The sequence below is a fragment of the Glycine max genome, chromosome 16 (genome assembly GCF_000004515.6).
Source record: "Glycine max cultivar Williams 82 chromosome 16, Glycine_max_v4.0, whole genome shotgun sequence".
NCBI lineage: Eukaryota > Viridiplantae > Streptophyta > Magnoliopsida > Fabales > Fabaceae > Glycine > Glycine max.
The window spans coordinates 21,248,842-21,261,993 of record NC_038252.2 but is presented as its reverse complement, the minus strand read 5'-3'; the positions used below and the strand labels follow the sequence as shown (position 1 = coordinate 21,261,993).

Below are 13,152 nucleotides of genomic sequence, written 5' to 3'. Positions count from 1 at the left end.
TCGTGGTCATCGTTCCTGACTATTGGTATGTCTATGTTTACCTTTTATGGGATTGCTAGTTTTTCTCTAATCATGAGTGGCTAGTCCCCCTAGTTCAGGGGTTATGATGTAACTGTGTAAATATATTCCTCTTTTTGTTCTTAATGAAATTCCTCATTATTTTTATATTAATTAATTCACTTCCTTACTTTAATGTTTATTTAGAATCGACCATTCTAATATTCGATTGATTGCATAGTGGTGATCACTGCATGTAATGAGTAGATTTAGGTAGAAAATATTTTATACCAAATTGTTCAATTTACACCAAAAGAAAATATAAAATTATTATATTTTGATCTGTTACTTTTTCAAGCATCCCCCACTAGGCATAAAGGCATGGCAACACATGTTATGTAGAATTGTTGCCATTGGAGGTAGATCTATAGATTTTACATCTTGTTGTCCTTACCTGTGAAGTGAGTCACAACATTTCTTGTTGTTCCAACTAACTCAAACCAGTTGCTATGAAATAGTTGTAATCCTTCTCTTGGAAGATTGAAATTCGTAGTCCTTCAATGGTTACCAACACATTAGTGTTGAGAAATTGGCCCATCAGAAAATCTGTATCATTCTCATCGGTGGCTTTGTATGTTGAAACACCGATGGAAACCAATGGAAGAAATCAATCAGTAATAAAAAGTTGCCATTAGAAATTGAAAGGAAATTGTGATAAGTAAATTAAAATTAATAGTAAATAAGTAAAATTGATTAAAAGAAATTAAAACCAATGGAAACCAAATTTATTTATCGTTATCATTGATTTAAATTAAAGGATCAACAAATTTAAATTAAAAAGGTTTTTTTTCCCTCCATATCATCATGTTTGTAATTAACTAAATATTATTCTATTTTTTTTTTAAAATTAAACATAATAAATCCTTTGTTCTAATAAGTTCGTACTATAATTGGTTAATTTTTTTAATTTTCTTTTTATAATAATTATTTTTCATATAATGTATTTAACCTTTTTAAAATTATTTCAATTATAATTAACTGTGATTTGGATTGATAAGACAATTTACTTTCTTATCCATCTATGTCATATTTTTTATTTATTTTACATGTATATTATATTTGGAAGATGATTTAATTGAATATAATTATACAATTTAAGTAAACTCAAAAATTAAAAATTATAAAATTAATATATATTATTATTTATGTTAAATATTTCGTAATTAGTAATGAGTTACATAGTCAAATAAAATTGTTTTTAATTTTTTTACATTAATGTTTTTAGTTGTTTTAAATATTAAGACACCAAATATAAAATTTTGGTTTAAAGTTGTTAGTTTTTTACATTGTATTATTGTTTGAAGGATTTGTTTTGTTATCTATTCTCATGTCTTTCCTCTCACAAGTATCAATAAAAATGTTTATCTTCATCTTGTGTCAGATCAATAGATAACTTATCTATTAAGATCTTGTCTCTTTTAAATATTCAAAGATGTCAATATTCATTAATAAAAAAATTAAATGCATAATAAATCAACAAAAATTAAATAACAAGTCACAAATGTTAAAACTCTTCATAAGAAAAACCAAGAAAAATACATTAAGTTACACATATGAAGAAATGAATTGGTTTTATAAATTAGTGAATAACATGAATTATCCATAATTTTTTATACATTTTGTTGTACCTAATATTAGCTATATATAGAAAATGAAGTAAAACAAAACAATGGTATGTAACGTCCAATGAGAGATTGAAGAAAAACAATATATATATATATATATATATATATATATATATATATATATATATATATATATATATCCAAATATTTTATTATTACTTATTACTAGGAAAAACAATAACTGGTAATAAATTTTAAATATCTGTATTTTTTATAGAAAATTATGAATTATTATTTAAGCAACATTCACAATTTTAATGTAATTATATATAAATATACTACTAAATATTTTTAAAAAATTAATTTTTTTAACATGCAAATTTAAAAAAAAAACAAATATAATATAAATAACCTTGTACATCACATGAATCTAATGACTTGGTATTGGAGAGGAAATCCATCACAGAAATGGCAGAGGTAGCACGTGCACGCCAAAATGGATTGGATTTTGTGGTGATCTGACTGGTTTTAACAACAATGCACCGGAAACCACTTTTAGTAAATCAATGATTTTAGTGTTTTTTTATCTACTAATTGTTAGATTTTTGTTAGTGGAAAAATTTAAATCCACAACCTTCGCCTTTTTTTTCTTCACCTCCATTATAACCCCATCAATGATTTCGGTCAAAACCATTTTAAAGATGGTACAGTTATTTTAGGCTCAGTTCTATTTGGTTTTAGAAGTGGTTCAATTTATTTGTATTTTTATTTTCACACCCCTTGCGAAGGTACATGTACCAAGCAATGGTGAGTGTTCATCATGGATGAGAGTATAACCCACGGAACTACATTGCATAAATTTACATAGTAATAATAGTGTCCCAGATAAAAAGGAATACCTTCTCTGTTCATTTCACATTTGATTCTAAAAAATCATTTCACCACACTAATGGATTGTTTTACTTCAATACACATATTTTACAAGAAAAATGGCTGCCAATTTATTGCATAGTCTACTTCATTCCTCATTTCTTTTGGCCAGAATATTCCCTAGTCAAGAAGCAAAAGACTAATTCTTGGAGATGTTTAAATCCATTTAAGAGACTGATATCTTGCAACAAATATTTTTTCATACATATGAACCTAGAGATCAAACCCCTAATTACATGTTTAAGAAATAAAGTTATCTGTCAACCATGCCAAACCATATTGGTACTTCATTCCATGTGCATACAATCACAACAATGAGAATCAGACTTAAGTCTTCGTGCATCTATGCTAACTCCCCACCACCAGAATTGATGCATGCACAGTTCCTAGTTCAATTCAACTAGCATTGCTAGCAAGCTCTTCACAGTTCCCATATCTTGAAGCTGCAAAGCCATAGGATGCTACAGTTCCTACAAGAACAGCAAGGACTGCAACAAAGAGTTGAGCGTTAGCAAACAATTCACCCCGAACCTCACTCTCTTTTGGGTGACATGTGATATTACTATCCCTGAGCTTACAACCAGATGGTAGCATGGGGCCGTAAAGAACAAAAGCGGTTTGATAGAACCAGATTCCTTGCAGCGCTATAGCAATACCATTACATAAATCTACTGGGAAGCTGGTTGGCAAAAGGGCACCAGAAACTGAAGATATAATGCAAAGCCCAATGAGGAAAGCAAGGAGGACATGGTAATAGCCTTCAAGGCCTTTGTGTGTTGTTGAGTGAAAGTAGAATAGAAGATACTCTGCACAGAATGCTGCAGCAGCAATCAAACAAAGAGCATTTTCAGGCAAGGGAAGACGTCTGCATAAGAGAATGAAGAAAATGAGAATGGAAAAGAAGCAACAGGTTAAAAAAGCAGCACTTTAACTAATAGAATAAGATTTAGGGAAACATAGGTCTGCGGAAATTGAACAAACTGGTAAGTATCAGACATTTGAGAACCAATTTCCAAAATGCACACACACATGAGCACGTGCATGCACACACACTAATACACTCATGTGCACAACTGATGCATGTTTCAACCCAAGGATTAATTGATGAATTTAAATAACACAAATTCTGCCAAGCAGCATAGTTCTTAGACTCACAAATATCTTTATGATTTTCCATATCATCTACTTTTTCCCCAATAGCATTCAGAATAACTGTAGCGATAGGTTGAATTAAGGACAATTGAGTGAGAAAAGGAGATAATGGCAGTTAGCACAAAGTTATATGTGAGATAAACAGACATGCTCAGACTCATTGCTGAACATAACTCATAAGCATGATTGGGAAACTCATTGTCCATTATAAAATCTTGAAATCATAAAATTCAAGAGGAAAAAGTACTAGGGTGCAATCTTTATGTGAAGCTAGATAAAAAAAACAATACGTAAATAAGATAACAGATTAATCGAGTGAGCCAGTAGCTCTCAAGTACACAGGAAAGTTTTGTTCTGTTTTGCTTTCTATGAAAGCTCCATGCAACAAATTCTACCACAAGGATGAAAGGATGCATCAGTAGGACAGATTGACAGAAGCATCAAATCTCATGCTACAATGCAGGAGATAACTCTAGATGGCTTGAGAACTAATGTATATAATAGAAAATCAGTAGAACGGAACCCACAGATAGAGAATAAATTCTTGCAGATGTAGATTATGAAGAACAGTGATTAGAAAATATAGCTTCTTCACAGGAACAAGCACGGTAAATAGAAAGACAACTATGACAAAGCAGGTATGGTCCTTGGAAACACTGTAATGGAATATTTTTCACCTTCAGAGTTAAATAGCTCATACCATGCATTTATTGAAGCTTTTACTATGGTAAGGTTTTCACTAATGTCAATATCTTGTACTAACTTATTTACTGATGCAATCAAAATTAATTTTTTTAATAAAATTTCACACTTAAACCCATTTCCATTTGTTAGTACATGGTGAGAATACAAAATATTAGTGAAATGCTAAATGACTTCATTACATTACACTTACCTCCACCATAAGGTTGACGAAAATGTGGGGTGAATTTGTATGTTTCATGTCTACTAAAATGTGTTTGATCAGCTAAGAACCAGATACAGAAAGATTTATAGTAACCAAAAGAAGAAGAAAAATGCTAGCGTGTGGTACAATCATATCACTTATCCACCATGGACATCATCAAGTCCTAATTATCCTCCACACCCTACTTTATCTTTGTTTTAATTTCCAAAGTAAATCAGATGAAATAAACTGAGAAATTTTTAATGAGGACATAAATTCAAGTAGCATTCGTTTTTTTTTTCTTCAGATATGAACAAGTTATTTGCAACTGATGGGAACCAACAACTTAAAACTGCATTATCACCTTTTATCTTCTATATTACAGGTACAGGAGAGTGCAGATTGGTGGATGAATTTTAACAAGAAATGGCCTACATCATAACAATAAGAACAACAACAACAACAACTAACCTTGTCTTTTCTGAGAGGAGAGCAACAACACCAAAGATAAGAAACATCAGAAGCATTCCCGAGTGCTCAAAGTTGTTGAAGTAAGTGGTGTTCAAGGCTCCCCCAACAAAAAACCTGAGGCGGGTTGCAAGTAAGAGCTCCACACACAAATCTATGAAAGCACCAATTGAAATGACATAGAGCTCCAAGTGCTTGAGCCTCCCATTAAACCCCGGTACAGGATTCCACACCTGGACTCTGAATGTCTTAGGGTTTGACACATATCTCATCACAGAGCCCCATATATGCCATGTCCCAACTAGAAGAAACAAGGTCCCTGGCAATATATGACCTATGAAAGATCCCATCTTCCTCGTACTTGCTCAGCTGGATCCTTGAATGATTCTTTAGCTGAGCAAACCAAATAGTTGATCACTAAAAATCTCCACCTCGTAAACCTACAAACTAATCCTGTTATGAATAAAAGCACATTCAGCCTTCAAACTTCCAATAACAACACCTTGGGTAAAAGCTTCGGTATCTTGTAGTAGTCATCAGTCTTAATAGCAAGTAGTTTCCTATTCAAGCTATCCCAGCCCAATTCTACTGCTACAGATTACCTTGTAAAAATACTAATATTCAGTGTCAAGTGTCAACTTCAATTTTTCATTTTCAGGAAAAACCCAAATCAAGTTTCTTGGAGCAAATTAACTATGTAGACAAGCCAAAATCGGTAACAATGATTGATCAGAAAATCAAATAAGCCAAAGAAAAACTGCCACCAAAGCCAAAATCTGTAAACTTGGAGGAAGAAGATAGGTAGATCAATCTATAACCGGAAAACTTGTTATATTCAAAATCCCAACAAAATCTAACCCATTTTCTTGTGTTCGTGACTAAATCTGAAGTACATTTCCTTTCTTTTCTTTTGCATAACAGACACAGATTCTGTATTAGTGCAAGCAAGTTGAAATTTTTTTATAAGCTAAATAAAATCGTATGAATCATTAGGTACTTTACACTGGGAACCACGGGGGTTAAGAAAGTCCTAAAGGAAGAAAACAATGATGAAGACAAAAGGGGTTTGCTTTACTTACTGTTATAATTGATTTATTTATGGCATAATGAGCAAAGGTTGACGGGTTTGGATGCAGAGAGCAGCGAGCCCAATGATTCAGCAATTGAAAAAAGTGATGGTTTTCCAATTTAGAACACCAATTTAATAAGCTCTAGCTAGCATTGAGTGAAAAGATGGTGATGACAGTTGTGAAAATTGCAAACAACAAAGAATGTTATGATGAGTAGGGTAGGCCTATGTGGCAAGGTACGAGAGTAAAACGATAGAAGTCCAAACGTAGGTTGTTACGTTTTGTTTTTTTGTTTAAAGATAAAAACATCGTTAAATATTCATTTTGATATCAGAAAGTGTGACACAATTATAAATTGATGTCTAAAAAAATGATAATTCAAATTTAGTTTCTGAATTTACAAAACCTGCAATAAATTGCTCGTGCGGTTAAATTTATGAAATCATTTTGTAATTAAATTATATTCTTATCAAATTTGAAGAATTCTTCTCAAGCGACCATCCTTCACGAGCTTCTTCACATACAGCGGCGGGGTATCTTCTCACGACAACAATCCTTCATGAGCTTCTTCACATACGATGGTGGAGTGTACCTGTAAAAATACTCCGACGCTTAAGTTAGCAGCGTGGAAGTATACAATTATCAAAATATAGGTTGTATTAAGAGTTGATTTACCTGAACATTGATGATTTCCCTTTATAATGATGAAATTAGATGATACAACAACAACAACAACGCCTTATCCCACTAGGTGGGGTCGGCTACATGGATCAACTTCCGCCATAATGTTCTATCAAGTACCATACTTCTATCCAAATCATTAATTTCGAGATCCTTTTTGATAACCTCTCTTATAGTCTTTTTGGGTCTTCCTCTGCCTCGAATTGTTTGTCTTCTCTCCATCTGGTCTACTCTCCTCACTACAGAGTCTACCGGTTTTCTCTCTACATGCCCAAACCACCTAAGTCTATTTTCCACCATCTTCTCTACAATAGGCGCTACTCCAACCCTCTCTCTAATAGCTTCGTTTCTAATTTTATCCTGTCGAGTCTTACCACACATCCACCGCAACATCCTCATCTCCGCTACACCTACTTTATTCTCATGTTGGCTCTTGACCGCCCAACATTCTGTTCCGTACAAAATCGCCGGTCTTACCGCAGTCCGATAAAACTTTCCCTTTAGCTTGATCGGTACCTTTGCATCACATAACACCCCCGATGCTTTTCTCCATTTCATCCATCCTGCTTGAATGCGATGATTCACATCCCCTTCAATTTCCCCATCATCCTGTATTACAGACCCAAGATATTTAAACCGTGTGACTTGAGGGATAATATGATCTCCTATTTTCACCTCTGAGTTAGAAACCCTCCTTCTTTTGTTGAACTTACATTCCATATACTCCGATTTGCTTCTGCTTAGGCGAAAGCCATGTGTTTCTAGAGCTCGTCTCCAAGTTTCCAACCTCTCATTCAACACTGAAATTAGATGATAATATCTCAATTTTCCTTTTAAGGTAATGCAAAATAGGAAAAATAATTTTATTTTTTCTTTCCTCTAATAATATATAACATTTGATTTTAGGGGATATCTCTATCTTTCTGGTAGAAGATAGAATTTCTTTCTTATCTTAATTAAATCCACTCTTTGAATCCAAGTTGTCTACTCGGTCAGTCATTGAGTATGAAGGCTTGCTGGGTCCATGTAGTACATAAGTTCTCCAAGCTCTGAAGCTAGCCATATAAGCTTTTTATATATAAGAAATAATCTTAAGTCATAAACTCTAACTATGTTATCCTCTAGTCAAGTTTAAGTGTTAATTGTCAATTTGGTTATTGTCAAACTTGAGACAAATGTCTTCTTTGAATGGTTAATGCCGAGTACAAATGGTTAAGAATTCAAAGTGGCATCTTATCAACTGCTACGTCCATTCAAATGCATTTAATGCTTTCGCACATTTTCAAGAAAGATGTTAATGTAGCTCCATGTGGAGCTTGTAGTCCTTGGATCTTCTTCATCAATGGAGTCCTTTGCTTCTTGAAGATGAATGGTAGTGGAATGGAGAAGGAAGAAAGATGATTGGGGACACCACTTCAAGGAGAAGATGAGTCAAGAAGAAGCTCACCACCATAGGAAGTCATGGATAAGAGCTTAAAGGTAGGAGAAGATGAGTGGAGGGAGAGGGAGAGGGAGAGAAGGAGCACGAAATTTTGTGCCTCAAATGAGGTCTAAACTTTGAAGTGTAATTCTCAAATGATCAAAGTTGAAAAAATGCACACACATGGCCTCTATTTATAGCCTAAGTGTCACACAAAATTGGAGAGAAATTTGAATTTCTATTCAAATTTCACTTGAATTTGTGGAGCCAAATTTTGGAGCCAAAATTTCACTAATTATGATTAGTGAATTTTAGCTATGGTTCAGCCCACTAATCCAAGATCAAGTCCAAGATTCTCCACTAAGTGTGCTTAGGTGGTGTCATGAGGCATGTAAAGCATGAAGGACACGCACAAAGTGTGACTATATGATGTGACAATAGGGTGTAGCAAGCAAATGCTTACCTCCCCCTCTAAAATTTAATTGGATTGGGCTTCTCCCAATTCAAAAATAATGAAACCATAGTCTAATATGTACAAAGATAAGTGGGCTCATACTTAGCCCATGGGTCCGAAATCTACACTAAAGCTCATGAGAACCCTAGGGCTTTCTCTTGCATCTCTGGCCCAATTTTCTTGGAGTCTTCTATCCAATGCCCTTGGGGGATAGGATTGCATCAAATGCCATGCTTGCATCTTTTGAATTTCAAAATTTTAGTTGGGATACCCAAGGGTCATGCCTATCCCCATTTGTTGATATGTCTCCTCAAGGGAGAATTTGACGATTCAAATGGATGTGTCCTTTTGGCCATTAGAAGCTTCTAGAAGGCTATAAAAAGGTTGAGAAACCTTTTTTTCTCCCACTCTTTTGCTTCTATGCTTGCTTCTTTGGCTAAATTCCATATTGTTTGACCATATTTTTCTCTTCATTCTCTTTTTTCCGGTCACCCTTTTGCCTTCTAGGTACACATTTTCGACCCTCCTCTCTTCATCATGTCTCATTCTGAGGAGGGTTTTGTGCCCACCAATGGGGGTAGGATGTTGTTGCTGGAGGTTCGCCTTATTGATGAGAGTTCAAATGATGATCCTTCCAACTTTCACAATGGTTTCTGATGACATCAATGATCAGGAATCTAGTATTCCCCTTGGTAGTGTTATTCCTTTAGTTGATGGCGTTGGTCCTCTAGTCACTAATCTTGCCACCCTTGCTAGTGGCACTGTTGTTGTTAAAGGAGGGCCTCACTTAAACATTGAGGTTCCCTCCTTCCCTAAGAAAGACGAGGTCGAGTCCCCTCTACCCATTCCTTCTTATAATGTTATTGACCTAGACTCAGAGGCTACTATCCTTTAGGCCTTGGTCCACGTCCATTTATTCTTCCTCCTCCTAGAAAACCTAGTAAGTCACCCCTATAACCCTTCTAGGCTACTCTCTTCTCGAACCTACATCTTATTGTTCCTTTTGATAGGTTTGACATAGATGTTCTTCAAGAACTTAACGTCACCCCTACCTAGTTGCATCCGAATGCTTGGGCAGCCATGTATGCTTTTAGGGTTTTATGTGATGAATTCTTTATCACTCCTATTGCTTCCAAATTCCTTCATCACTATAACGTGAAGGTAAACAAAAAAGGGGGTTGGGTTGTTCTTATCGACATTCTCAGACGGGCTGTTATCAACCCATATACAACCTCTTATAAAAAATTTAGGGTTATTTCTTTCGAGTTGGTCCCGGTTCCCCAACTATGCCAAATTATTTTACTTAGCAAAGAAGGACTTGCTTCCCTTTTTATTGGACTTTTTCCTTCAACAAGGATATCACAAAACTCGTGGAATTCATGTCTCCCTTTGACCAGGAAGATATGATTGTACATTATAAGTTCCCTAGGGATTTTCATTGTAAGACCAGGTAGACATTGATGTAACTCCATGTAGAGCTTGTAGGCCTTGGATCTTCTTTGTCAATGAAGCCCTTTGCTTCTTGAAGATAAATGGTAGCAGAAGGAAGAAGGAAGAAAGATGATTGGAGATGCCACTTCAAGGAGAAGATAAGTCAAGAAGAAGCTCACCACCATAGGAAGCCATGGATAAGAGCTTGAAGGTATGAGAAGATAAGTGGAGGGAAAGGGAGAGAAGGAGCCCGAAATTTTGTGCCTCAAATGAGGTCTGAACTTTGAAGTGTAATTCTCAAATGATCAAAGTTACAGCAAGTGTTACACATGCTTCTATTTATAGCCTATGCAGCTTCCTTGAGAAGCTTCCTAAAAAAGATTCTTTGAGAAGATAGAGCTTAGGTACACACACCCCTCTAATAACTAAGTTCACCTCCTTGAGAAGAGAAGCTAGAACTTAGCTACACACACCCCCTATAATAGCTAAGCTCATCCCTATGCTAAAATACATGAAAATACAAAAAGTCCCTACTACAAAGACTACTCAAAATGCCCTAAAATACAAGGCTAAAATCCTATACTACTAGAATAGCCAAAATACAAGGCCCAAAAGAAGAAAAAACCTATTCTAATATTTACAAAGAAGAGTAGGCCCAACCTTGGCCCATGGGCTCAGAAATCAACCTCTTGGAGTCTTCTATCCAATACCCTTGGGGGTAGGATTGCATCAGACATGTCTTTCTCCAAAACATCGATCGTGGATTGAGATTATGAGTATCTTTTGTTATTTTCTTTTTTTGCTTTCTTTGTCGAGTTTTGTCCCTGCTTTTCTTTTTTTTAGGAATTATGGCCATGTTCGATTACTAATCCATCAAGAAGGCTCAAACCGAGAAGGTTGAGAAGGTTTAGGCCGACAAGGCCAAGGGAAAGCAACAGGGCCACATTGGAGATGGCCAGGTTCCTCCTCCTCCTCCATTAACCCGGGTGCTGCTAAGAGGGCCCATTTGGGCCCTTAAGATGAAGGGCTTTCAAACTTAAGGTACCTAATGTAAGTCATTTCGCTTTAACAGAGAAGGATCTCACTATAACGAAATTGAGTCATAAAGGTGAGGCACTCTCTACTTATAAGCTCATGTTGATAGAAAGGGATCCTGCCACAGTGAGGGCTTTGTGATGGCAACCACAAAAACAAATAATAATAATGAAAACTATATATGTGTGTGTGTGTAGGATTTAAATAAGTGGTATTTGAGCTGAGTGTTTCTACATATTTTCGCCAAAGCAAATTGACAACTCACTAAAGTGAAAATGGTAAGAAATATATTTGGTCAATCGTGGCACATTTGGTTCAATTGCATTAATGCACCCATTTTCACCAAAGCAAAGTGGTCACTCACTGTATCAAATATGGACATTAGTTCATTGGATCATATGTACCACAAAGATTGTGGCAAATTGACAATTTGTTGCAACAAAAATTCAAAAGGTAAAGGTAGTTGAAACCTTTTTCCCCTTTTTAAATTTCTCATTTTATTTCATTTCATTCACTTAACCCATTTCCCTTAGAAGCTTTCTTAGAGTCTAGCCTACTTCTTATTCCATTTTCATCAATTTTTCACTCAAATCACTCATGCCCTCACTCCTTTACTGCGTCAACTCTTTTTTTCACTTGTTTGGCATTGCATTCCCACCCCTCATTTGCATTTTCTCAATATTGTTAAAGTAATTTTTTTCTTTAGATGTTTTGGTTTTGTTTGTTGTCTTCTTAGTTTGTAAACAATTCATATCTAATAAAGTGATAAAAAAACAAATTGTACTTAAAATACTTATTACATTTCTTAGACTTAGGTTTCAGAATTGTATTTTCTTTACCTTTTTTTCCCCCTAAATTTAGTGTAGGAATTAGGGGTCTTAACCCCTGGAATTATAGGTAGGCTAGTTGGTATGAATCCTCATTGCACAAGGGCTGACTTAGGATCGTCTAGGATTAAACCTTGATGGAAAATGCGGAAATTAATTAAGGAAAGGATGGAAAATAAGGTGGTTAATTTCGTGGGTCTTAATAAGGTGGTTCTTGGTATAAAATGGATGAATGGGATGGTAAAACGTAGGTTAAGTGGTGGCTGGACAGAAATATAGAAATGGCAATAATTGAAGCTACAGGGCTCCAAATGAGGTGATTCCAAAATGAGGTGAAAGGTCTCGTTTTGAAATTCAATTTAGGCTCAAGAATCACTTAATTTGAGTGCGTAAAATGGGAGTTATGGCCACGAGATAATTCTGGGCAGAGGTGGATTTTCTGGAATTGTGGTTTGAAAGAACAAGGGTGAAGATAAAAGGAAGGAAAGAATCACTCTTTCCAGCGAGGGCAACACACAAAGGTTGTGAAAGTCCTTTGATATAGCCAGGGTGTTCTTGAATCACTCAAGAATTTAGGAGAATCACTCTCACTAAGATAAAAGAGATAACCTCTAATTTTCTGAATAAAACTCAACTTGTGTTTATTGATAAAATGATTCAGCTTATATAGAAGCTTTACAGCAGATTTTAGTAATGACCCACTAACCTAGAATTAAAATAACTTAATGCCATTAACCTAGGGAATTAAAAAAACTTAATGGCTGAGTGTAACTGAAATTGTGGCAACCAAAAGTCACCCCCAACAGCCAACAAGTCAGCCACCATTTGGTCTCCCAAAAGGTTGATGCCTAGGTTGCCAATTGGGCCCTTATTACAACTTGAACTAAACCTACTAAAGCCCTTTTAGTTGATTAACCCAAAACATATTTTTGGTCAGCCAACTTTACAAGGATTGGGCCATCATTTAGACAAACTAAACACTCTGAAATTGAGACAAAGTGGTGCCATTTAGTCCTCTTTCATTTGGGCCATGATACAACTCACAACCTTGGACTTTTCTCCTTGAAACTTGGGCTTGTGTTCAAATAGTATGGACAACACTTGTTGAAGAGCTTCCTTGGCTTTCCTTGCACTAGCCCTTGTCATAGGCCCTCCAAGTCCTTCAAGTGGATCCTT

General features: G+C 35.3%; 1 protein-coding gene across 3 annotated transcripts; it reads right to left on the bottom strand.

Annotated features, from left to right (window-relative positions):
- Positions 1–2,510: 2,510 nt before the first annotated feature.
- On the bottom strand, positions 2,511–6,353 carry LOC100786064 (uncharacterized protein). Of its 3 annotated transcripts, none has more exons than XM_026125980.2 (3): positions 6,138–6,335; positions 5,062–5,660; positions 2,511–3,417 (listed from the first exon to the last, which is right to left on the bottom strand). In XM_026125980.2, the coding sequence occupies exons 2-3, from the start codon at positions 5,406–5,408 to the stop codon at positions 2,949–2,951; spliced, it is 816 nt and encodes a 271-aa protein (XP_025981765.1). In that variant the 5' UTR covers positions 5,409–5,660; positions 6,138–6,335; the 3' UTR covers positions 2,511–2,948.
- Positions 6,354–13,152: the final 6,799 nt, after the last annotated feature.

Bases quoted from the DNA above. Each gene is read 5' to 3' on its own strand.
- LOC100786064 (XM_041010184.1), bottom strand. From the start codon at position 5,408: ATGGGATCTTTCATAGGTCATATATTGCCAGGGACCTTGTTTCTTCTA. The intron at 3,418-5,061 runs GTTAGTTGTTGT...TCTCTTATGCAG, and splicing joins CTCCTCTCAGAAAAGACAAG to ACGTCTTCCCTTGCCTGAAA.